This window comes from Anolis sagrei, chromosome 2 (genome assembly GCF_037176765.1).
Source record: "Anolis sagrei isolate rAnoSag1 chromosome 2, rAnoSag1.mat, whole genome shotgun sequence".
NCBI classification, from domain to species: domain Eukaryota; kingdom Metazoa; phylum Chordata; class Lepidosauria; order Squamata; family Dactyloidae; genus Anolis; species Anolis sagrei.
This window is the reverse complement of record NC_090022.1, coordinates 29,453,632-29,477,000: the sequence shown is the minus strand read 5'-3', so window position 1 is coordinate 29,477,000 and position 23,369 is coordinate 29,453,632. Positions and strand designations below refer to the sequence as shown.

Below are 23,369 nucleotides of genomic sequence, written 5' to 3'. Positions count from 1 at the left end.
AGCTGTGAAACCCAATCTTATAGTATTGCAACAATATTATGCTACATATTGGCTGTCTTTATGGATCTATTAGCTTAGTGCCAAGCGATGCCTGAGTGTTATAGGGGTAAACATTAGAAGCAGTCATTGTTTGGTTTTAGGTTTTATGAATGTACCCATTAGAAAGGCATAAGGATGTGAGCAAAGTACAACTCCTATAATCCCCTGTAATTGCCTCTCTTTGGTTATGGGTGACCTACAACTCCAAACATTGTGGCTCAATTCCCCCAAATCCTGCCAGTATTTAAAGTTGGTCATGTTGGGTATTTTTGCCAAGTTTGGTCCAGAGACATTGTCGGGCGGGTTCACAGTGGTCTCTATATATGGGTAGACTGCATGTCTATCACCCTGGGCGAATCTCCCCCAAATCCTGCCAGTATTTAAAGTTGATCATGATGGGTATGTATACCAAATTTGGTCCAGAACCATCATTGGTGAGGTTCATGGTGGTCTCTATATATGAGTGGACCGCATGTCCTATCACCCTGGGCCAATCTCCCCCAAATCTTAGCAGTGTTTAAGTTGGTTATGATGGGTATGTGTGCCAGGTTTGGTCTAGATACATCAGCAATGGGATTTCCCAGGGCTTTCTAAATATGGGTAGACTGCAACTCCCATAATTCTGTGTAATTTCCCCACAAGGCATACCAGCATTTATTATTGGTCTGTGTACCAAGTTTGATCAAGATCCATCAATAGTGGGATTCACAGTGCTCTCTGGAAGTGGAAGCCATCTTGAAAAATACATACATACATACACACAGAGATACAAACATACATACAAACACATTTTCACCTTTATTTATATAGATAGCTTGAGAGAGACCAAGGGAATGGCTTTGAATTAGGCTATGTCTCATGTATTCACTGTGCTATACAGATTCATTGCATGCAGTGGCATGTTATACTGTATATCATTTTTTGTTTGTTTTCAGAAACAACCATTAGAAGCAAAAAGCAAGTATGCGATTCAATTTAGTGTTTCTGAGGGTTTCCCTGTTCTTATCATGTGCCTAAATGTTCCTGTTGATGTGTGAATAAAACAGTATTCTTTCTCCAACATATAAATACACATAGAAGTCCATTATGCCCCATTTAATTTTGTTATATATAGGCTTATTTGTAATATTTGTGAGTACTTGCAGTATGTTAATGGAGACTAAAATGTCTTTATTTTCTCCATGAGGATTTGTAGCTACTGCAGAAATGTTATAATACTTTGTGCGTTAACGTTATGCTTGCATTTTCATTATGATACTACTAAACAAGGGTATTATACTTCTAACACTAAGTGAGGGTATTTATAGCATTCTAAGTATCTATATGTAGCATTTATGCTTTCTAACTTATTTCCACACTGTTGGTGAAAATAAAGTGCAGCTAGAAGAAATAAGTCTGCTGTTATTTTATTCAATTAAAATTAGGGCTGTCAGCTGATGAAATAATTCTAGTGGACAAATCATGTACACAATTCCATCTAAGTGAATGTTCATATTGCTAAAGCCTCAGTATAGATGCCTTTCATGGGATATTGGAAGTGATTTAAATACAACTCACTAAATATTGTTGAAAAGGCTAGGAAGTATTTTCTCACAAAATTTATTATTATTATTATTATTATCATCATCATTTTTATACCCCGTCTCCATCTCCCTGAAGGGACCTGGGGCAGCTTACATGGGGCCAAGCCCAACAGAACAGTTAAAACATATCACATTCAAATGCAAATCAACAAAATAATAACAAAAGCAATGTAACAAAATAAAAACAACAAACATTAAAGAGTATATAAAACGAACATCAAAACCAACAACCAAAAGCAAAGTTCAATGTCTCAAAACAAAATAAATAACCTTCCAGGCCTGCCTATTTAAACCACTCCATCAATTAATTAACTGACTAAAGGGAAGGTTGATTAAATTGCTTTCAGAAAACTGAGATGCTTAACGTTTCTGAGAGGTTGTGGAAAGGGCCTATGATCTAGAAAGAACTCAGAAATTTGCTTTGATGAAACCTATGTCACCTTGAAGTTTTAATGCCTCCCTTTTTACGCATATTTTTCAAATGCATTGGCAGCTTATGACATCTTTATAGGATGCTATAAAGTAGCCATTCTTTCATTTTTCAGTTAAGGATCAAAAAATCTTATTATTTTATTGCCCTAAAAGCATGTACTTTTATACAGCACAGCAGCTCAACTGGGGATACAGAACCTGCAGCGCTACAGTTAATGACAAATTAACGGAACAGAGTGTTTAAAGTCATGTCCCAATGAAAGACATTTTTATTTTCTGGAATTCAGACCACCCCAAGCTATGATTCATAGTCAGACTGATCTGTCTATTAACTTTTTGATTATCCCCTCCATAATGCTCCTGACACTAGAAACCAAGCCATAAAATACCTTTCACTACAACCCTCATTTTTTTTTAAAAAAAAAGACATTTACTTTTATCCTTCTTGCACATATTTGGCATTTCCTCTACTATTAACTGTTAATACCTGTTTTCCTAGACTTCTGAGCAAATTAGAATACTAATTCCATTAGATATCAATCCTTATAAACTATGTCACCAGTTTTTCTCAAACATATTATTATTTTTAACAGTATATTAATTAAGTAATCTTGTTAATTGGCCTTGGGTCTTTAAAACTCATTAGAAGGAGGAGTTAGAGAAAAACATGATCAGACCTTACCAGGAATACTCTGTCTGGTTCTGGGCACGACCGTTCAAGAAAGATGTTGAAAATCTGGAACATGTCCAGAGAAGGGTGATTAAAATGATCCAATAGGATTGGCTGAGGGAGCTGGATATGTTTACCCTGCAGAAGAGAGAGTTGAGAGGAGCCATGATAACCATGTTTAAATATTTGAATGCATGTCATATTGAGGAGTGGCCAGGCTTGTTTTCTGGTGCTCTAGGGATTAGGGCACAAAGCAATGGATTCCACTTAATAATAATAATAATAATAATAATAATAATAATAATAATAATCTTTATTTATGCCCTGCCTCCATTTCCCCAAAGGGGACTTGAGGTGGCTAACATGAGGCCAAGCCCAAAAATACAATACAGCAAAATAAAATACAACACAACAAAAATTGTCCGTAAACACCTCCAAGGTCATGTGGCCGGCAAGACTGCATGGAAAGCCGCTATCTTCCCACCGGAGCGGTACCTATTGAACTACTCATATTTGCATGTTTTCGAACTGCTAGGTTGGCAGAAGCTGGGACTGACAGTGGAAGTTCACGCCACTCCCCGGATTTGAACCTGCGACCTTTCGGTCAACAAGTTCAGCAGCTCAGCAGTTTAACCCACTGTGTAACCGGGTGCTCCTATAACAAAAAAAAATACATCACAATAAAATACATAAAGCAACAAGATAAAATAAACAGTGCAAAATAACATAATGAAAAATAGAACATAATGGGTGAGCCAAATGCACAAGATAAAATGATAAAACCCTGGATGAGATAGCAGTGGAAAACTTACAGAAAATTATTACACCTAAACCTTTGGAAGAAAGAACTTGCTGATGACAACAGCTGTGGAATGTGTTGCCTCAGATGGTGGTTGAGTTTCCTTTTCTTGAGGTTTTTAAGCAGTGTCTGGATAGCATCTGTCAGGAGTGCTTTGATAGTGTATTCCTGCCTGGTAAAATGGGATTACACTGGATGGCTTTTGTGGCCTCTTCCAACACTTCGGTTGTAAAGGTTGTCAAAGGAATATTATTGAAAGTCCAGGTTTTTAATGTTGCACTCCAGGTCAGGAAGAAGCTCTCTGACTTTAAAACACACCACACGATGAGTGAAGAAACAAATCCTCTTTTATTGAAGCTTAGTAAAATAGCCAGTAGAAATAAACGCTTCTAAGGAAAATAAGAAGGTTCCAAAAAGTAATAAGTCAATAAAATGCAGCAACACAAAGCAATGTCCACACAAGATATAAAAGCTATCAAAGACAGTGCTTATCCAGACAGAGGTCAAGAGGATGCAAAGACAATCCAAAAGGCTAACTTTTGGGTTACTTTTAGGAAGCCACTTGTTCAAACTACTCTGTCTTCTCTGGTACTGTGTTATGTTTTGACTGGTTGAGAATAAGAGCATTTTTAAATGTGAAAATACCCTTAGGAGCTACCATATTTATTGTGAGGTATATTTGATTTGCCTTTTCAATGAGAACAAGGTGCTACATTTTCAACTTAGTGTACTGCTAAGACAGAAGAAATTTTAGATTACAGTACTATTTAAACACATGCAGTAACATTTTTAAAAAAAATAAAATAAATGCTAGATGATATATCTAACTTCTGCTTTGGGAGCAAATATGGCAGGCTGTACCTCGCAGTTCTACAAACAGATACTATTAATCAGTAACATAAAATATGCACTATGCATTATGATCACAGTGTGAATACTTTGAAAGACCTTGTTTTTTGAAGCTCACTCAGTTTTATCTCTCAAATATAATAGTGAACATTTTTAATTCACTAGCTAAAAGGAAGCTTGTTGGTAAAGTCTGGGATGTAGTCAAGCATTATAAAAAATTCCTCATAGATATTAAAATGAGGAAAGAGTGATACAAATAAAAGATGATGAGGAACTATTACTTAAAGGTTGCTGACAGTATGGTAGAGAAACTGTATTATAACCTGGTTTACCTACACAGTACTTGGCTTTTCAATGTTTGAGATCTGTACCCTTGACAAATAATAGCTGGATGTCTAAACTGATTCCATTAAAAATCTTTGATTTTGAAGTAAATACTTGGTGATCCTTCTTGTGATGTTTGTTTTGTGATAATATGTTTATGCATGCAGTTTATCACTTCAAGTCACAATTGTCAAGTGATGAACATAAATTTGTGAACCAGGGATGAACTGTAGCTGTCCTACAAACAGCTTAAATTCCAGTCCTACGAGCCTTGAGTATACAGGCAGTCCCCAAATTACAAACAACAAGATAGGTTCTATAGGTTTGGTCTTAAGTTGAATTTGTGTGTAAGTCGGAACAGGTACGTTTTTAAGTGTAATTCCAGCCGTGTGTGTATACATACACATAAGCACACACACACATATATAAAGCTTTAGATGGCGTTAGCACCCCGTGAGGTTTGTTTTGCTGTCTGTGCCTGTATTCAGAAGATTTCACCTCACTTTCTGTCCCTGTGATAATTGAATTTTGAAAAAATTGCCTTGTGGTGGAAACAAGAATTGGTGAGAAAGCTTCAGTAGACACACTTCCCCCCCCCCCCCCATGATAACTCTTTTAGAAGTGGATTTCCCTTCCTAGAGGTAGATTTCTTTCATTTCCGGTTGTCGTACCCCCATTCTTAACCATGAGTTATTTGTAAGTCAGATATTTGTAACTCGGGGACTGCCTGTACTTTCTTTACTTAAGTACAGTTTCTTCAGCTGAAGTAGCTTTTGGATAACAGTAAGGAAAGACATATTCATAAGTGTCCAAGGAGCATCAACATCAGTTACAGACTGATCTTTTTACAATTTTATATAACTAAAGCAGTTTTATACAACTGTTCTCTGAAAATGAATCTGTCCTTTGGAGTAATGCATTCTGGTGAACCATGCAAATATTTAAAAGGGCTGATTCCTTCTGTTGCCTGCTATACCATTCCCAAGAGAGAAAAATATGTATTTTGAGTATTTGAATAGAATTCTAAGCAGTAACAGAAATTCTTTTGAAGATGAGAAATGCTAGCTGTCTTCTCCCCCTTCCTCTAGAACTATTTATAAGGGGAAAAAATGCTTCTTGCATAGCAATGCAGGGTTTTTATTTCCATCAAAGTTCATTAGGATTGAACTGCAGTTCATGAAAATGTATTGCTTTAATTTTTAAAATAACAAGAGTGAAACTGTGTGTGTTAGGTGTTTCTTTCCCCTTGGGTATGAAGTAGTAGAGAAAGGAGGATAAAGGATCTACAGATAGAGGTAGGAAGTTGGCCCCAGTTTATATTCCCATGGTATTATTTTAAAAAAGAACTCATTTTTACACAGCTTTAATTTCAACAAGGTTATTTTCCTTTCTTTATAATATTATTTTTCTTGATTTTTTGTTATTAATTTCTACATAGACATTGATGTTTTGCGTTTAGCTATACTATCAAAATCTTGTGTAATTACTCTCTAATTAATTATTGCCTTGAATCTTCATCTGAATTGATTGATGTTTAAGACTGAAGATCTGTTTGGACAAATGAATTGAAGTCAAGTGAGCTGAATTTATTAGCAAACAGCCAGAATAAGAAAGATGCAAAATAAAAGATGCTAATACTGATGAATATTTGAATAAATACTCTAGTTTGGATTTTACTTAAGTTTTTTGTGGAAATTCTTGTTTATTCATGTTTTTATATTTTTTTCCCCCCATTGTGACTTTTAGCACTATGATACTGCTTACTGTTCGGTTGAAATAATTTTTTCTGACCAGCGCATCTAGCAATATGTTCAAAAATGAATATCAGGTAAAAGTGTTTCTAAATTCATGATTTATGTATTTTCTATAAATGTGACAAATAAATAGAACAAAATATTGGAAATATTACCCTGTAAGTAAATGTAGATTTATTTATTTATTTATTTATTTATTATTTGCATTATTTCTATCCTGCCCATTTCAGCCCGAAGGCAACTCAGGGCGGTATAAAACATTTATATTGATTTTTAAACATTCAAGTGAGGATTTTTTAAAGTTTAGTAATAAATAATTTCAATTTCTTCTGCATAACATTCTGAGTCTTCTCAGAGGACTTGACCAGGAGTCCCCAAATTTTGGAAGGCCGAGATTGCCATTCATTGCCAGAGCTGTCTCCTTCTGAGTCCCCTAGCAAACTCAGAATATACAAGAGATTACAGAATGTATTAATGGTGTGTTAATACTGAGTAAACAATTCAGGTGGTAATTTGTGGTTGTTTTTGGCAACCTGGCAATTGCATTTGTGTAACTCAGGGTCTTGCATTGTTCGTGAGTGGTTCCTATTATATTGAAGGTAACCATTTTACTAACTGTTTGTTGTTGAATTTTAAATTGTTATGTTTATAAACTATATATTTTGTATACACCATAATCATTTTTTCTCCAGGCTCTAAAGAATCAAATGTGCTTTGAATTTCTTTGTGTGGTGCCAGAACAAATAATTACTTCCATTTCTATTGAGCCATGTCAAATTAAAACCTGCATCATAGGTTTTGTTGCCAAGATTTTGCCTTGCAAACTGTAGATGTAGTCTAGTTATGCATTTTGGGATGCCATGAGTTAGACATTTTGAGAAGTTTGGTTTATTGTGCTGGGACATGCATGCTAAAATGCTTCCACTATGAGTGGCTAATTAAATCACAAATGCCATGTTAGAAGAGGTGGGTAATTATTATTATTTTATTAATAATATTAATATTATTATTCTTTTTATTCACTCCTCAAAATTAAGTTAACTTATAAAATTGATATCTAAGGGTGCATCTGTTTAACAGCACTTAAACCTTCAAAGTTCAGTGCTATGAAATCGTGGGAGATGTTGATTGTCAAGGCATCAGCAAACAACAGAGAATGTTAAAGAACTTGTAAAACTGCAACTCCCCTGATTCTATAGCACTGAACGACAGCAGTTAAAGTGCTGCCAAACTGCATCAATTCTACAGTATGATTGCACCTATAGAAATATCAGCTAGTTCAAAATGTTATAGATAAAGTTTAACACCTGAGTCTTGATTTATAGAGCATATTGTACCAGTAGTAAGGTAAAGGTTTTCCCCTGACATGAAGTCCAGCCGTGTCCGACTTTGGGGGTTGGTGCTCATCTTCATTTCTAAGCCGAAGAGCCAGCGTTATTCGTAGACAGCTCCAAGGTCATGTGGCCGGCATGACTGCATGGAGCACCGGTACCTTCCCACCGGAGCGCTACCTACTGATCTACTCTCATTTGCACGTTTTCGAACTGCTAGGTTGGCAGAAGCTAGGGTTGACAGCGGTAGCTCATGACTCTCCCCAGATTCAAACTTGTGACCTTTCGGTCAACAAGCTCAGAAGCTCAGCGCTTTAACCCACTGTGCCACCAGGGGCTCCAGGGCCAGTAGTATACCTGTTTTATTTATTCCTAGTTCCTTTTAAGATTCAGTTCAGTGCCATGATGTTGGCATTCTCACTGATTGACAAATGGCTTGAAAAGTAAATGCTTTTCTTAAGGAAAAAATTCTTACAGGTGCCTAGACAATGACATTATATAAACAGACCCCTAGAAAATTGCAGCAGCAACAAGTAGTCAACTCTACCTTGGAAAACTGCACCCACACCAAATAGTATACGGCATCCCAAAGGTTTTCTGATGAATTAAGAGCTTAACCATATAATAGATAGAAAGCAATAGTGCTGTCAAATAGGCTTCTTTGGTGAAGGTTTCTTAGTCATACCATGAACAAAAACACCCTGTCTCCTCCTGACACAACTCAGATGACAGGAAAGAATAGAGCAAAAGCTCTGGTGTAAATGTGACTGCATGAGAGAGTATGCATGGTAGGATATAAACTTTGAGGTGACCTTTTATGGCTTTAATGTTAGCAATGAGGCCCCTTGAAGTGGGCCTCTAAACAAATAGATGAGCAGTAACGATAATATAATTACAGAGCAATATGCTCTATCCACCCAACTCCACTTAAAATATTGGCAGTGACACCTTGAATCAATTAAAATTTGTATACACTTTTCAAGGACAATTCTGAGAAGTGTTTCTGAAAACTTTTCAAGGACAGCCTTGAGTAGAGTACATTATAGTAGGGTTAACATGGAAATTACTAAAATATAAATGCTCATGGTCAGGTTAATCTTGTCCAGGAAAGGGTATGCCAGAAAAAGGTAACAAAATGGTTCCTAGTGAAGTGTTGTTATCTGGATTATCAAGGTTACAGTGAGCCTGTGTGTTGATGCTGAGAATGAATTTTCAATGGATACACTTGGGATTGAGGTATTATAATTAAATAGTCAACATATGAGAGTTGGACAGATTATTTTTTATTCATTACAGGGTGGCCCATTTGTTGAAATTTTCAGTGCTCAAGGCAAGAATCCTGGAAGAAAGTGGAAGGTTTTCGGCAGTCCATCTGTAATTGGGAAAGTATGTTTTATGGTGAAATGATGAAACCTTGGAATATAAACCATGAAAAATGTACATGAAGCTTAAAATTAGAACATAATAAGGGCTTTGACCTGACTGTGGAAAAGTTGTCACTTTCACTTCTTTTACCATGAAAGAATAAATGACCACAGCAGTTAGCACTTCATGCCTACTTGCAAACGAGATTTGTTACAGCTATAGTTTCATACCTCAGAAATCCTAACAGAAGGAAGCTTAGAATAGCTATGCTTTTCTATTACAGCTAGATCAAACATATGGCTACTGGATTCAAAATTGATAATGCTATTGTACAGTACATCCATAAATGTATTTTTTTTAGAAAGATTGCTAAACTTTTTGTTGTTCTTTTGGGCATCAGCTAGTGCAACTGAATTTTCTTTAACTCCTCTTCCCTTCGAGAGTCCCTCATCTCACTTAATAACCTACTCTGGAGAATAGGTTTTGAGGTATGGCTGTGAATTACTCTTCTGCTGAATGAAGTTAATCCATCAGTTGAATGACAGTAGTTACATCAGCAGAATGATCCTTCCCTATCTTACATGCCAAACCACAGCCAGGATGGTTTTTGTTCTTCCAGCAGTAGAAACACTACAGTTGGTGTTCCAAGTAGATAGTAATCAAGGACCAACCAATCCAATCTTTGTATCTTCATATAATGGACATAAGTAATTATTACTTCCAGTACAGTTTTGATTCCTGTCTGTTGTGGTTCGCATAGGTATGTTTCTAGCTCCGCATCGTCCCTCCCACACACCGTAATATTAGAATGGCTGCCTTACATAATGTAGAGGACAGTCCAGAGCTGTATGTGGACTACTCTAAGGATATATCTGATTGGGAGAGAATATAAAAAAACATATAAAACAAAGTAAGCTGTGCTAGTCAGTAATCCCTGGTCAGGCAATGTTTATATTAGGAAGATTTCAAAATGGTCCCAGACTAGGTAAGCTTTTAAGATTTCTAGATCTCATCATCGAGACATGAGAGAAGCCTCCCACAAGGATGAGTCGCCTTCAGGCTAAAAAGGGCAGGATAAAAGTGCCATAAAAATAAATAAGTAATAAAATATCAAAACATCTGGGTGTCCGCTGGACAATGTTCTTGCAGACTGCCAATTCTCTCACACCAGAAACAACTTGCAGTTTCCCAAGTCGCTCCTGGCACAAAAAATATAGTCAGATAGCTTAATTTGTGTAAAAGAGATGATGATGATATCCTGACAGAATATTAGTGACACTTAACCAACACAGTTACTCCATATATAGAGTGTATTTTGGAACTGTACAGTACTTTATCTTGAGAAAGCAGAGCCATGAAAGAAATTTATTTTTGTATTCCACCTTTGACCTTGCACAAGTGACTCACAAAATAGGATCACTGTTAAAACCATTCCTGATCTAAGTCTAAGGTTTCATTTATCCTCTTTAATAATACATAATATCATAATGATAATGAATGCATTACCTGCCTCTCCCTGTGGCTCAAGGGCGGATACAACATAATCAAAACAAGAGATAAAAAGTTATTAAAAGACATACAACAAGGTACACATAGTTAAAATACAAAATAAAATCTCCTGATAAAATGAAGATTGAAATTCACCACTTACAATTGACCAGGTAGGCCTGCTGGAATTGTTTGGTCTTCAGTTGTGTCATAAATTCCAACAACGGATCTAGCTGTCAAATCTCTTCCGGCAGGTCATTCTACAGACTTGGGGCAGCTGATGAAAAGGTCCTCTGGGTGACAGTTGGCAGCCGGGTTCTAGCTGGTTGGAGTAGCCACCCCCCAGAGTACCTCGGTTTCTTAAAAGGCAGAGTATACGAAAGAAGGCGATCATATAGGTAACCTGGGCCCAAACCATGTAGGTCTTTAAAGGGCAAAATTAACACTTTATACTTTGCCTGGAACTAATTGGAGTGACTTTAGTATAGGGGTGATATGCTCATTTCTGGATGTTCCTCAAATCTGGTTGCTACATTTTGAACTAATTGGAGTTTCCAAACTTGGTGCAAAAGCAGCCCAATGTAAAGTGTGTCCCAGAAGTCCAACTTTGAGGTTCCTGCCACATGGAATACCATCTTTAGACCCTTGGATTTTAGAAAGGGACCCAGCTGGTGTATCAATCAAAGCTGATAGTAATCACTCCTGTATATAAGCTCTGGATGTTGATAAAAATATGTGTTATCTTTTGTCCATGGTAGGCTTGTAGGCAGATAAAAATCTTGATAGGCAGTAAGTTAATGCATTTGTTCTGTTATATTGGGTGCCTTTAGGATTATGTTCCTTTTGTTGGTTTGCTAGGAGTTTGACAAGGAGGTGAAAGGCTTCGTCTTTGTTCTAGAAGGGAGCAGTCAAACTAATAAGATGCAACTTCCAAAGGAAACAAGGCAAACACGTAAGTAAAAGACTATTTTATATGTGTCTGTTTATTATTTATTTACTATATTTCTACCCCGCTCTTCTCACTCCAAAGAGGACTCAGGGCAGATTAGTTTGGCCACTTCACAATCACATTGCAAATACACAGTGTATAAATACAATACAATACAATAAAATACAAATTATTATTAATACTATTAATAATATTAATAATGTAGTTATTGTATGTCATAGAATGTAGTCAGGTTTTGATTATCTGGTCAAATACAAAGTTTTAGTCTTTGTATTTTACGTTAGGTTCATCCTATGTTAGAAAAAACTTTATTTTCTACAAGAACTTCTTGGAATTATATTTGCATTATATTTCATTCTCTTTTTCTGTTTTGATTGAATTGAATTTAAGATTGTTATGTCACTTAAATGTTAGTTTTCGTGTGTGCCATTCTGAAGGTAAAGTAGGTTAATAAAATCATACACACACCTCATGCCTTTAAAAATGAAAAGATTCTTCTTCCTGGAACAATCGCAACTCTTTGCAATTTGTTCCTTTTGTAAGAAGCCAAGTGTTTTCCTTTCTTGTTGCCAAGTTAAACCTACATCCAAGTTTCGACTAATTTAATTTCTTGTCCTAACTATAATAGACTTATTCAGACATGTATTGCATGGTAAGTTAACATTTATGTAAATCTGATTGATTCAATTGATCTTTTTTAGTTTAAACAAGCAACTGTATTTAGGCTCATAAGAGCTGCAAACATGACAGATAACACCGCAATATGCATTTATGATGGTCTTTCATCACTTACTGTGCAAAAAGAACTATAGTCTTGAGTTTCCAGTGTTGTGAGGTTTTAATTACGGTAGTTCTCTTAAGCTGCATATTTAGAAAGTATATTTCTTTGCTTCTTTTGTGAAATAAAGCTTGTGAGCATTTTAGAGTATAACCAACCCTTCTGATGAAAACTGGTAAAGATTTATTTTTGTCACAATTTTATTCTATAAATTATTATTTGATGTGTATGAAAGGGCTATTTTATTTTTATTGAAGGGCCTCCCAAGTGATCAGTTTTTAGCTCAGTAAATACACAGTTAATTTATAGTAAAAAGATGTATTTTTAAAAGGAAAATGTTTGAGTTTTAAAAATATATTTTATTTATTTATTTATTTATTTATTTATACTCCGCCCTTCTCACCCCCCACCCCCCCCCCCCCGGGGTGGGACTCTGGGCGGCTTACATCTGGCACAATTCGATGCCATTACATATAAATAATACATAGAGTAATTACATATAGGAACACAATAGATTAATTTTAAAATTAGTTTTAAAATAAAAAGTACATTAATAAAAAGTGCAATAATAGCCTTATGTAGAAACAAATTTAGCAAGCACAACACAATCGGAAGCCTGTCCATAGTCCATTTTCCATAACATCATCATCATTACCATTGTCAATTATCTGCCAGCTACCCAAAGGCCTGGTCCCGTAACCACATTTTCAATTTCCTCCTGAAGGTGAGGAGGGATATTGTTGACCTGATTTCGCTGGGGAGTGAATTCCACAGGCGGGGGGGGGGGGGATCATAGTTTTGCATCATGCAGATCCAAGTCAATTTGCTGTAATGTCTGGATAACTGTTCTTTCTCTTTAATATCTTGACACTCATTGGTATCACCCTTTCCATTGCTGATGAAGAGATATCAGATATCAGTTCTCCTAATGTGTAGGTCTTGTGCATTTGTTCTCAGTACTCAGCCTGCAAAGGGAAGACTGAAACCCGTCCATCTCAGGACAAAGTTAGGAGAAAAAACACCAGGTGTAGTCTTAAGTTGCTAGTTAATATAGTTGTCCGCATGAAACTCAGAAGGAGAAATGTTGTCTGGACCAAGCTTCTGCACTTATATTCCAGTCCTAATCTACACTGGGTGCTAGGAGGGGAACACTGGAGGTCTGATTAATGTTTCTGTCTATTGTTTACCTTAAGTGGGACAGCCAAATAAGAACAGATTGGTTTTCATGTGCTCTGAAATTCACCACAGAAAAGCTAGTTGCCACAGATTCTTCACCATGCATGATACTGCTGATTTAAGAATAAGGATAAAATTATTTGCAAACAGACCTCTGTTGCCTTGCAAACTGCATAAACTATAAAAACATGGAATCAGATAAACCATAAAAGAAGGCAAACATTGAACATTAATATTGTGTTTATTTGTCTAGTGTGATTAGAATGTCTGATGAGAATTTTGAGAACAAAGATGGAAGATGTGTGATCCTATCTACTAGCCATATCACTGCTTATTATTGTACCACTAAATATTTTTGTGTTAGTCACATTAACAGATGTGGCCGTAACAATGAGTTACAGCATACCTTCATATGGAAGTAGTCTTCAATAAATAAAGCCATTTCACCAATATTTAGAGGGATCTTTAAAAATGTTTTGCAGCAAATTTTTACAGTTTCTAACATCTTTTTCTGCCTAGGCTGTGTGGACATGTGTGTTTCAGAAATATCCAGAAAATGAACTATTGAATATGATTTAGAAATACTCATCTTATGGAAAAAATGGATTATTTAATTAAAGAAAACGATATAATCCCTCTTTCTTTTCTCCAAAAGAGAACTATTTCTGAATGAGCCTTTTTAAATGGCTCATTTAAAAGCTAGAATGCAGCCAAATGCTGCATTATCTCATGAAAGAAGAAATGATCCCTATTTATTATCATTCTCTCATCTGTTGGTCTTAGTTACCCAGGAACCTCTAGTATTCCCCGTCCTACCCAAACATCTCAGTTAGGGTTCCATTCTCTATCCAGACCTAGGATAGCTGCATTTGGCCACTTGGCAACTGAGCAGAGAGCTTGTCTGAGAACATGTTATTTTGAGAAGGTGATAAACATGTGTCTAGCCTCCAGAATAAATTTCCACCCATCAAATATATGAAACAACTTGAAAAGCCTTTCTCAAATGGGATCAGAGGAAGTCTCTCTCTCCTGGCACATGAGGGATAAAACAATCTTTGCATTTTGTACAGAAAAGCCTCGATCCAGGTCTTAAATCAAACTATAGAAGTGCCCCCATTTTGTTAACTAACCAGACCCAGCCTATTTGTTTTCATCTTCACATTAAAGGTTTTTCAGGTGGATCTCTCTGCTCAGTCCTCTGGTATCTCATCCCTTCCCCTCTTGTGATTTGAGAATGCTGAATGAAAATCATGCAGAGTTGTCACCACTGTATAATTCTTCCTGTCCAGGCAACTCAAGTGATAGGACCCCCACCCCATTTTTTGACCAGGAAATTAAACATTTGGTGTATATTCTTTCCATTCCCATTGTCTACTCCTGCTATAAGGTGGGCTATGGAAGTGGTTGTGGGCCTTCCTTGGTCCTCCAGTGCTATTCTGTGGTATACTTCCACTTCAAGTATAGTAAAAATTCTGGCTGAAAGGATTAAGCCATCAGCCAAACCATAAAAGCCATTACACTTCAAACCTTGCCCACATTCCTCCCTTAAGTGCCCAAGGGAGGCAAATACAGCAAACAACTAGAAGCGTCAGACAGAGCAATGACAATTTATTTAATTTCCCACCAGTCCAGGGAACCAATCAACAACAACAGCAACAGGCAGTGCACCTACACCAATCAGCATGCAGATCGTAATTTGCAGAGTAAGCACCTGGCAGTCCAATCTTTTGAATTGCTACCAAGTCTCTATAAGCATCTCTGTATGTACGCATTGTCTTTATGTCTGATTTGGGAGAGTCTCTTCTCAGACATCTTATTTGGTCAAAGTGAATAAACTTCTAATCTTGCACAAAAAGTATAGTATTTTTTTTACACAATTTACTGTATCCATGGTGTCAGGTACCCATTAGGGACCCTTAGAACATATCACTGGTATGTGGGGGCCATACTGTACACACTTAAAATAAATCCCATTGAAATAAATGAGTTCTACTTATGAATAGACATATGGAATACCACGTTAAATTCCTTCTTTTACAGAAGTGATGTTTCAGCAGAGTAGCATGGTACAAGTCTAATTATATATGTGAGTGGCTTTCCCTGTTTTGGTTATTATGATTTTTAGAGGCCCTGTATTTATTTTTAAATTTAAATTCCAAAATTTAAAGTTTAAAACTGTTCTTTTTATGATGTATTATTCCCATATTTATGAATATAAACTTTATAAGAAGAAAAGGTATCTAAAATTCACAGGATTGATGGGATTGAAGCTACTTTAAATTTTGCTGTTGTAAATTAAATTGTACATCACTTAAATAGAAATTATAGATGTATATTTTCCAGCTGTGTGATTTAGTTGCTATGTAATGTGTTTGGTTAAAGGGAACATACCAATAATTCTAGAGCAGTGTTTTGTAATCACAAATTAACTTTGGCAATATATGAAATGAGCTATTTCAAAGTATGCTACAGCACTAATGCTTATGGACTCAATTAATTTTAAATTTCTTCCATAAAATTTTGAGATCTCTAAATATTTAATGCATCTTTTATGAGAAATGGGACTTTGAATTGTTTGTTGGCAGGCTTACAACAAAGTGCTTGGACTTAATTTGAGAACACTTAATTACTAAGGCAGTATTGCAATTTCTGTGTTTAGAAACAGCTTAAATTCAAATTACCATTTCCCTTGATTTACAGTGAATTGAAACATTCTGACTCTGACCACTTTGTATTTATTTAGAGTTTTATCCTGTAGGCTAATTACTGCATATTTAAAACCAAAGCACTGAAATAAGCTCTAAACTTTTTAGAGCAAGCAAATATTGGAGGCATTGCTCAAGGCTGTGTTAAATATACTTGATGGGCCTGATGCTCTGATGAGTGCTCTTGAAAAATAATTGTTGGTATAAATTAAGATCAAAACGCTTTTTATAGGAAAGGAAGGAATAAAGCTGCCATTTTCTCAGTTAGACTACTGGTTGATCTAGCCCACTATTATCTTATCGACAAAAGCTCTTCAAAGTTTCAGGTAGATATCTTAAACCAGTGTTTCTTAACCTTCCTAATGTGTGACCCCTTAATACAGTTCCTCATGTTATGGTGACCCCCAACCATGACATTATTTTTGTTGTTTCTTGATAACTGTAATTTTGCTACTGTTATTAATCGTAATGTAAATATCTGAAATGCAGGATGTATTTTCATTCACTGGACCAAATTTGTATGTAAGTCAAAACAGGTACATTTTTAAGAGTAACTCCAGCTATATATGTGTGTGTGTGTATATATGCATATATATATACACACACACAAGCTTTGGATGGCATAAGGAAGGGCTTACACCCCTGTGGTATTTGTCTTGCTATCTGTGCCCTTGTTCAAAAGATTTCACTTCACCACCTATCTCTGTCATAATTAGATGTTGTAAAATTTAACTTGTCATGGAAACAAGGATTGGTGAGAAAGCTTCAGTGGAGACATCTTTTCCCCATGTTAACTCTTCCGGGAGTGACTTTCCCTTCCAATTTCTCTCGCTTCCTGTTTTTTCATCCCTGTTCTTAACTATGAGTCATTTGTAAGTTGGATGTTTGTAACATGAGGACTGCCTGTACTGCAGAGTTTGGGAAATACTAAAATACTTGCATCTCCCGTGATATACCAAAAATGTGGTGTGTATTTAATATGTTTCTTTTGTTTCTTTCTAGTTGGACTGATACAGCAATTTCTGGTACTTCAGATTTATGTACCACTGGGACAGGACTTCTCAACTGAATTGCTGTAAGATAATACTGAACTTCCTATCATGTTTCATGCACTGTAGACACTCAATCAATTGAACCAATACCAACTGCTATTAATTGCAAGTGGCAGCTTTTGCATTAAAGAGCAGCAACTAATCAAGTTGACAAGAAGTAATTAAGCTAATTTGACCATGATTTCTCAGACACTTTTGTGGTGTCTTTCCCTGAGGATTAGAAAGCTAATTCTCTGTAATGCAATGCAAGTACATTTTAATGGTGAAAATATATGAATAACTGTATAATTTCATTATGTGGCATAATTAAAAGAAAAGGCACAGGTGACCATTCCTGATAGCAACAAACATTGAATGGTTAATTTAACCATTTAAAAAACACAACAGAAACCTCTTTTTCTTTTGGCTTGAGGTAATTATTTTTGTAATTAAAATATGATTGGCTTTGTTTAGTTCATTTGAAAGGTCCATGGTGAGCCCAATGCTGTGGATTATTTGGATGTGATCCTACTTTTTGGGTAGAGCCATGGGTACAATTGATTTCATGTTTTAATATTGTAATGCTGTATGGTTATATTATGAGAGTTGTCTTAAATTGTTAATTTATAGTTTATCCTCCTCAGCAGCCTTGAGCTTTCCAGAAGAAAGACAGAAGCATAATTGTTTATAAAAACAATTATTCCCTAGCTTCTGCCAAAGAAATTCAAGGCCTCTTCTACTGTAACATCTAGAATTTACAGTGCTGAGGAGGAATAACTCCACTGGTATATATAAACCACTTCTTCTTAAACTGTGGGTCCCAACCCCAGATGGACCCTTAGCTCAATGTTGAGGTCACGTAAAATTTGGCAACAGGAAAAGTTTTCTGAATGCTACCTAGTGGCTGTTTTAGACGTTTCCACAAATATGTTAGCAACTATGTTTACAATGGACTCTGAAGAAAATGCTTCAGTTGTACTTCATACAAAGAAAAATGAACCTGTTCAGCAAGACTTGCACATGCTGATTTATTATCTGTAAATGTTTGATTTTTATTTTAATGTTTTGCTCTTTCATATATCTGAGGTCATTTAAAAAATTCTGGTGGCAAGGGGTCACAAAAAATACTCAAATGAAAAACGTTTAAGAAGGAAAATATGTTTTTATTTGTCAATGGGTTCTAGTGCTTGTGTCAGTGACAGTATAAGTGATATAACAATGTAACTGATATATGCTGAAACCTCCATAGAACTAAGGCTGTGGGACTCCTCAATCTGTGAGGCAGTAAATGGTCCAGTGGGGCCATACAGCTTCCTGGCAGCGATGTGGTGTTAAGAAATGATCTTCCAGGATTATATGAATTTTTATTACAAAGTTATTTTAACATTTGTATGTCAGGTTGTAATTCCTTAAAGTTGTAAATACCACCAAAATGGATGCAAGCTACGCTGTCACTTTAATCTTTTATGCTTACCCCTGCAATTGATAATTATTTGTAATTTTTTTGTAAATTTCTGTTCACCAGCATCATCTTCTCCCCATGCTTTTCTGTTAGGGAAATCATACTTTCAACATTTGCTCAATGAAAAGTGCTAAACGTGTGAAAATACTTTGTCTAATCAGAAGGCCTTGCAGATTTGTAAAGCAACTTCGCATCCACAAGATCTATTGTTATGCTGGTTAGGGTTAAGAGGGCACTGGGCAGGCAAGTTTGTAGGAATGCTCTAAAAGATATAAAAGAGGCATTTTAACTATTCTTATAAAACCCAGCATGGATTTCCTAATGTACTCATATTTTGTTATAGGGTTTACAATTTTTCAAGTATTCCCAAATCAAGTTCTGTGTTATATTTCTAGCTTTTAGAAAATTATATGTTTTGCAATTATGTGACTTCATTCTTGTATCCTGCCACTATCTCTCCAAAGAGACTCGGGACAACTTACACACTGCACAACATGCCTAAAAACAGAACATAAAGTGAAAACAATTTAAAAATACAATTAAATTAAACACATAAGCATGAAACAACAACTAACAAAAACAGTGCTCATTACCAGTGGGGCAAGCAATTGAACTGGGAATTGGAGAAGTGCAGCGCTATAAGTGTGAGAAGAGGGCATGGGATCAAGTGCGAGGCTGCATAACATGTCTAATCAGGATCCATTGTTCATTCTTTAATAGTTCAAACAAAGTTGAGCCAAATACTAGCCTTTTCCTGAACATGGAGAGAATCCTGTTTGTAGGAGCAGACTTCTGAGTGCTAGATTTTTGTCTTGAGAAAAAGATACCTTTTACAGAATATATGAAGCTAATACTTAACATAAATCCTCCACCTTCATCATCTTTGAGAGAGTTCTGCCATATTCTAGGAGACATGATATTGATTCTGTATTTAAATATATACCGAGAGAAATTTTGTGGATTTTTCATCTGACATCTTTGGCAATAAATAATAGCTATGATTATATATTTCTCCATCATTTACAGCACATTATCATTTTCTGTATTACTGGACATCTTTTGTGTGAATTCAATCATTTGTTTCCTTTCAGAATATCCATTGATTTTGACAGCTGTTTAATTTCAACATTGTTTACTTGTATTCATTCCCCCATTTCAGCTCTTTGCGCTAGTACAACCCCCCCCCCTTTTTTTCCTTACCAAAATCCGAATTTGATTTCAGCTATTGTTGTTGTTGGAATATCTGAGAGAACTCCAAAGAAAAATTGTCTTCACTGAAAGGTCCTTTCTTCCCTTCTGATTGTGTTTTGGTGAACCAATCACTGGAAATTTATCTTACATGTTTTCTGATTCTGTTGACTGTGCATTTATAATATTTATATTCCATTTTTCCACATACAGTTGAGATGTCTTACAGAAAAAGTACAGTAAGGACAATAATACAAGAATGATTGAAATAAAAGTTCATTTGTAAGGTTTATCTTACTCCCTAAGGAACAAAAAAATGGGTTGTCGCACTCTACTTGCCTTGGAGTTTACTTTTTTTGTCTTGTTGTGGCCTTTTTTGGAACAGGCCCGCATCCCACCAAATTGGCGAAGCTCCCCTCCAGGCAAATCAGGACTACAGTTCACACAGTGCTTCCATTTCTGTGGATACACGATACCAGCACAAACTATTTTGGACTATGGGTCGGAGTTAGCTAGTTGTGTTTCTTTGTCAAGGACAGTTTCTTACATTTCATTCTGTCAGGCTGTTCCTGCTTATGGAATTTAGTTTTCCTAGAGACTTAACAAATTTTCATTTCTTTAGCTTTTGAGAACTGTGCAATTTTTTAAAAACTAGATTTTGAAAGATCAAGTTAGGGTAACTGTGACAGTTGCTAGTTGATGCTTGAACATTTGCTAGAATTTGTATAACTGGAAACCGTCCAGGGTCTGAGCAATTTAATTATTGGCTTTAATTATAGTGAGTATGTGAGATAGAGATGCAGGTGTAACCCCTCACATGTTTCAAGACTTGCATAATTAACTTCACTATGTGGACTTCTGATGCACCAAAGTAAGGGAACGTCACACTTACCACATATACTCTGTATGCACAGAGTGGAGGAAAAAACAAATAACCCTTATGCTGTTCCATGTAAGGGGACATCCACTCCACGTGTTCGTTATAGCCACCTCAGATTACACAGAAAACTGTCTTGTTTCTGAGGTCATACCATTCCTCTTTTGAGCACACAAGTTGGTGTCAACAACTGCCTTTCCTAGTGGGAAGAAGCTAAATCTTGTATTGTCACTTAAGATTGTGTAATCACAAGGTGAAGTTTAGGCAAGAGCTTTTAAGAACTTTCTTTGCCGAACCTCCCAGCAGTGACTGTTTGATTAATTTAGCATTACCAGTGACTGTGTTGATTTCTTAATGCTAGAAGAAAAGTTCAGAATATTTAGCAGCAGATCAAACTTGTTTTAACTGGATCTTGACATAATCACTTTTAAACCTGCCCTGAAAGTTAGCAGTCAGAAGTATGGAAAACAAAGTAAACAAACTTTGTTCTGATCTGCTTCAGAATGATTACTTCATTAAGGTATAGGAGCAAGAAATAAGGAAATATTAATAGCTGGAACTGTGTAATCAAAGTTTTCTGTCACTTTTCAGCATTTCTTCCACTCTCAGTTTAATTTCCGATATATAAATCCTAATTAAATCGTGACCTCTGCACGCCAGATGGATTAGATTCCCTTTAATAATTTTATTTATTGCAATATGTCATAGGAAATTAAAAAGTCATCTCTGATTAATTGGTGTATTCTGGAACTCCTTCAAGACATCCAAAATAATACAGAACAGTTTGTATTTCAGCCTAGGGGCTTTCCGATGTTCAGATAACTAATGAATCTCTCTCTTTCTCTCAGCCTCTCTCAGTTTCTATTGTGTGAATGAATTATTGCACAAGTTATACTGTTCAAATCTTGTTCCTCAAAACTTAAAATAATATTTTTAAAAGATTTGAGCCAGATCTTCCATAAGCACAGTGTATCCGACATCGTTAAGTTGTAAGAAATGTGTAGGTTACCAAAATAGTAGTACATTTTAAAATTAAATTATCACCGATAGTCACTCAGATTCTTATAGTGCACAATTTATATTTTTAGTAGATTTGATTTGTAAAAACTGTTACTTAACTACTTCTGTAGACTATGTGTAGGAAGAATTGTATGCTTGGATGTGCTCCAAAGGAGAAAACCACCATGTAATAGATTTGGAGCCAAGTGTGTATTTTTTCCTTCCTTTCTTTCCACTCATAATGAGGATTGTGGGGGTTATTAGCAATCAGTATAAAAACAGAAAGGAAGGAGAAAAACACATGAAATAAACCACTGAGATGAAGAACAGAAATCAGAATACCATCAGCTTTCTTAAAACATAAAGGGAGAGAGAAATTAATAATTCTGAGAGCATCTTCAAGCAATAGGAGAGAGAAAACTGGAAAAAAATAGTAAGTTCTGTATAAGTGGAGCCTTCTTCATGGGAAAGCATTTAAACATAAATAACTTCCATGTGAAATCTGAGTGTTACAATTCAGGATCACTTCACCATTTGAGTGTGCTAAATTTATAAATTGGATTTGAAAAGAAATCCCACTGTTTCCTTGAACATCGTTTATTGCTAATCACTGGTAGAATAGAGGTTGTGTTTTAGTATGTAGTTCAAAGGATTATACAAATATTGCTGTATACCTGAAACTTTTCTATTGAGAGGACCCCAAATGGTGTCCTTCCACATCATGAAATCCTTAAAGACAATTGAATATTCATACAACATTTTTATGATCTCCCCGCATCAACAATTCTCCACTATCCTAATATTTTCAAGGTACCAATAATAATTCATCTTCTCAGGCATTCAATATTCTACTGAGGCTAAAAGTGCCATAATGTCACAGAAAGGTATCTTCTTCACATTCAAATAATACTCTTTATTAGTGTTATTCAAAAAAGAATATCCACTGCATTTTTCCTAATGATGCTATGTTAATGTGGTCATTTTTTCATCTTGCCTTTTGAAATACATAGATGGAAATGTGACATGACCATCCTTTCTTGTATTCTGTTCGGTTCCTCATTTGATTGAACAGACAGGAATTTCTCAAGGTCTTCCACCATGGCCTCCACCCTTCTCCCACCTCTTCCTGACCTAGGAGGCTATCTGGCATGCATGGACTAAACCAGGCCTGCACAATCTGCAGTCCTTCGGATGTTTTGGACCTCTTTTACCAGAATTCCTATTAAACAAACTGGCTAGGGCTTCTGGGAGTTCAAGACCTAAAGGGTCACAGGTGCAGACCTGGCTAAACTATCATCAATGCTATCCACCACTAAGGGACTTAATAACCTGAACAAGGTCCAACTGAAAGAACACAGCCTTCCTAGCCACCCACCTGACACCAAGCTCTCTTGGTGGAAACAGCCCAAGCAATTTTTTCTCTACAACACCAGACAAGGAAAGCAGATGTCTTGATGTTTTGGTTGACAATTCAATTTCTCAGCTGCTCTTGCCATCTTGGTAGCAAACTACCAAGTCTGCATGGCTGGCTACCAACAATTCCTATAGGAGAAGACAGAATCCTTCCATA

At 36.0% G+C, this 23,369-nt stretch overlaps 1 protein-coding gene across 2 annotated transcripts in view; it reads left to right on the top strand.

Annotated features, from left to right (window-relative positions):
* CFAP20DC (CFAP20 domain containing) overlaps positions 1 to 23,369 on the top strand; it is a 177,580-nt gene that overhangs the window by 3,768 nt on the left and 150,443 nt on the right. The window contains exons 2-5 of one of the 2 annotated variants that reach the window (XM_067463434.1): positions 6,443 to 6,524; positions 9,078 to 9,167; positions 11,493 to 11,586; positions 17,245 to 17,317. In XM_067463434.1, coding sequence (XP_067319535.1) covers positions 6,504 to 6,524; positions 9,078 to 9,167; positions 11,493 to 11,586; positions 17,245 to 17,317 — 278 coding nt within the window. In that variant the 5' untranslated portion in view covers positions 6,443 to 6,503. The remainder of the gene's footprint in view (positions 1 to 6,442; positions 6,525 to 9,077; positions 9,168 to 11,492; positions 11,587 to 17,244; positions 17,318 to 23,369) is intronic. The other variant, XM_067463435.1, reaches the window with a different exon arrangement.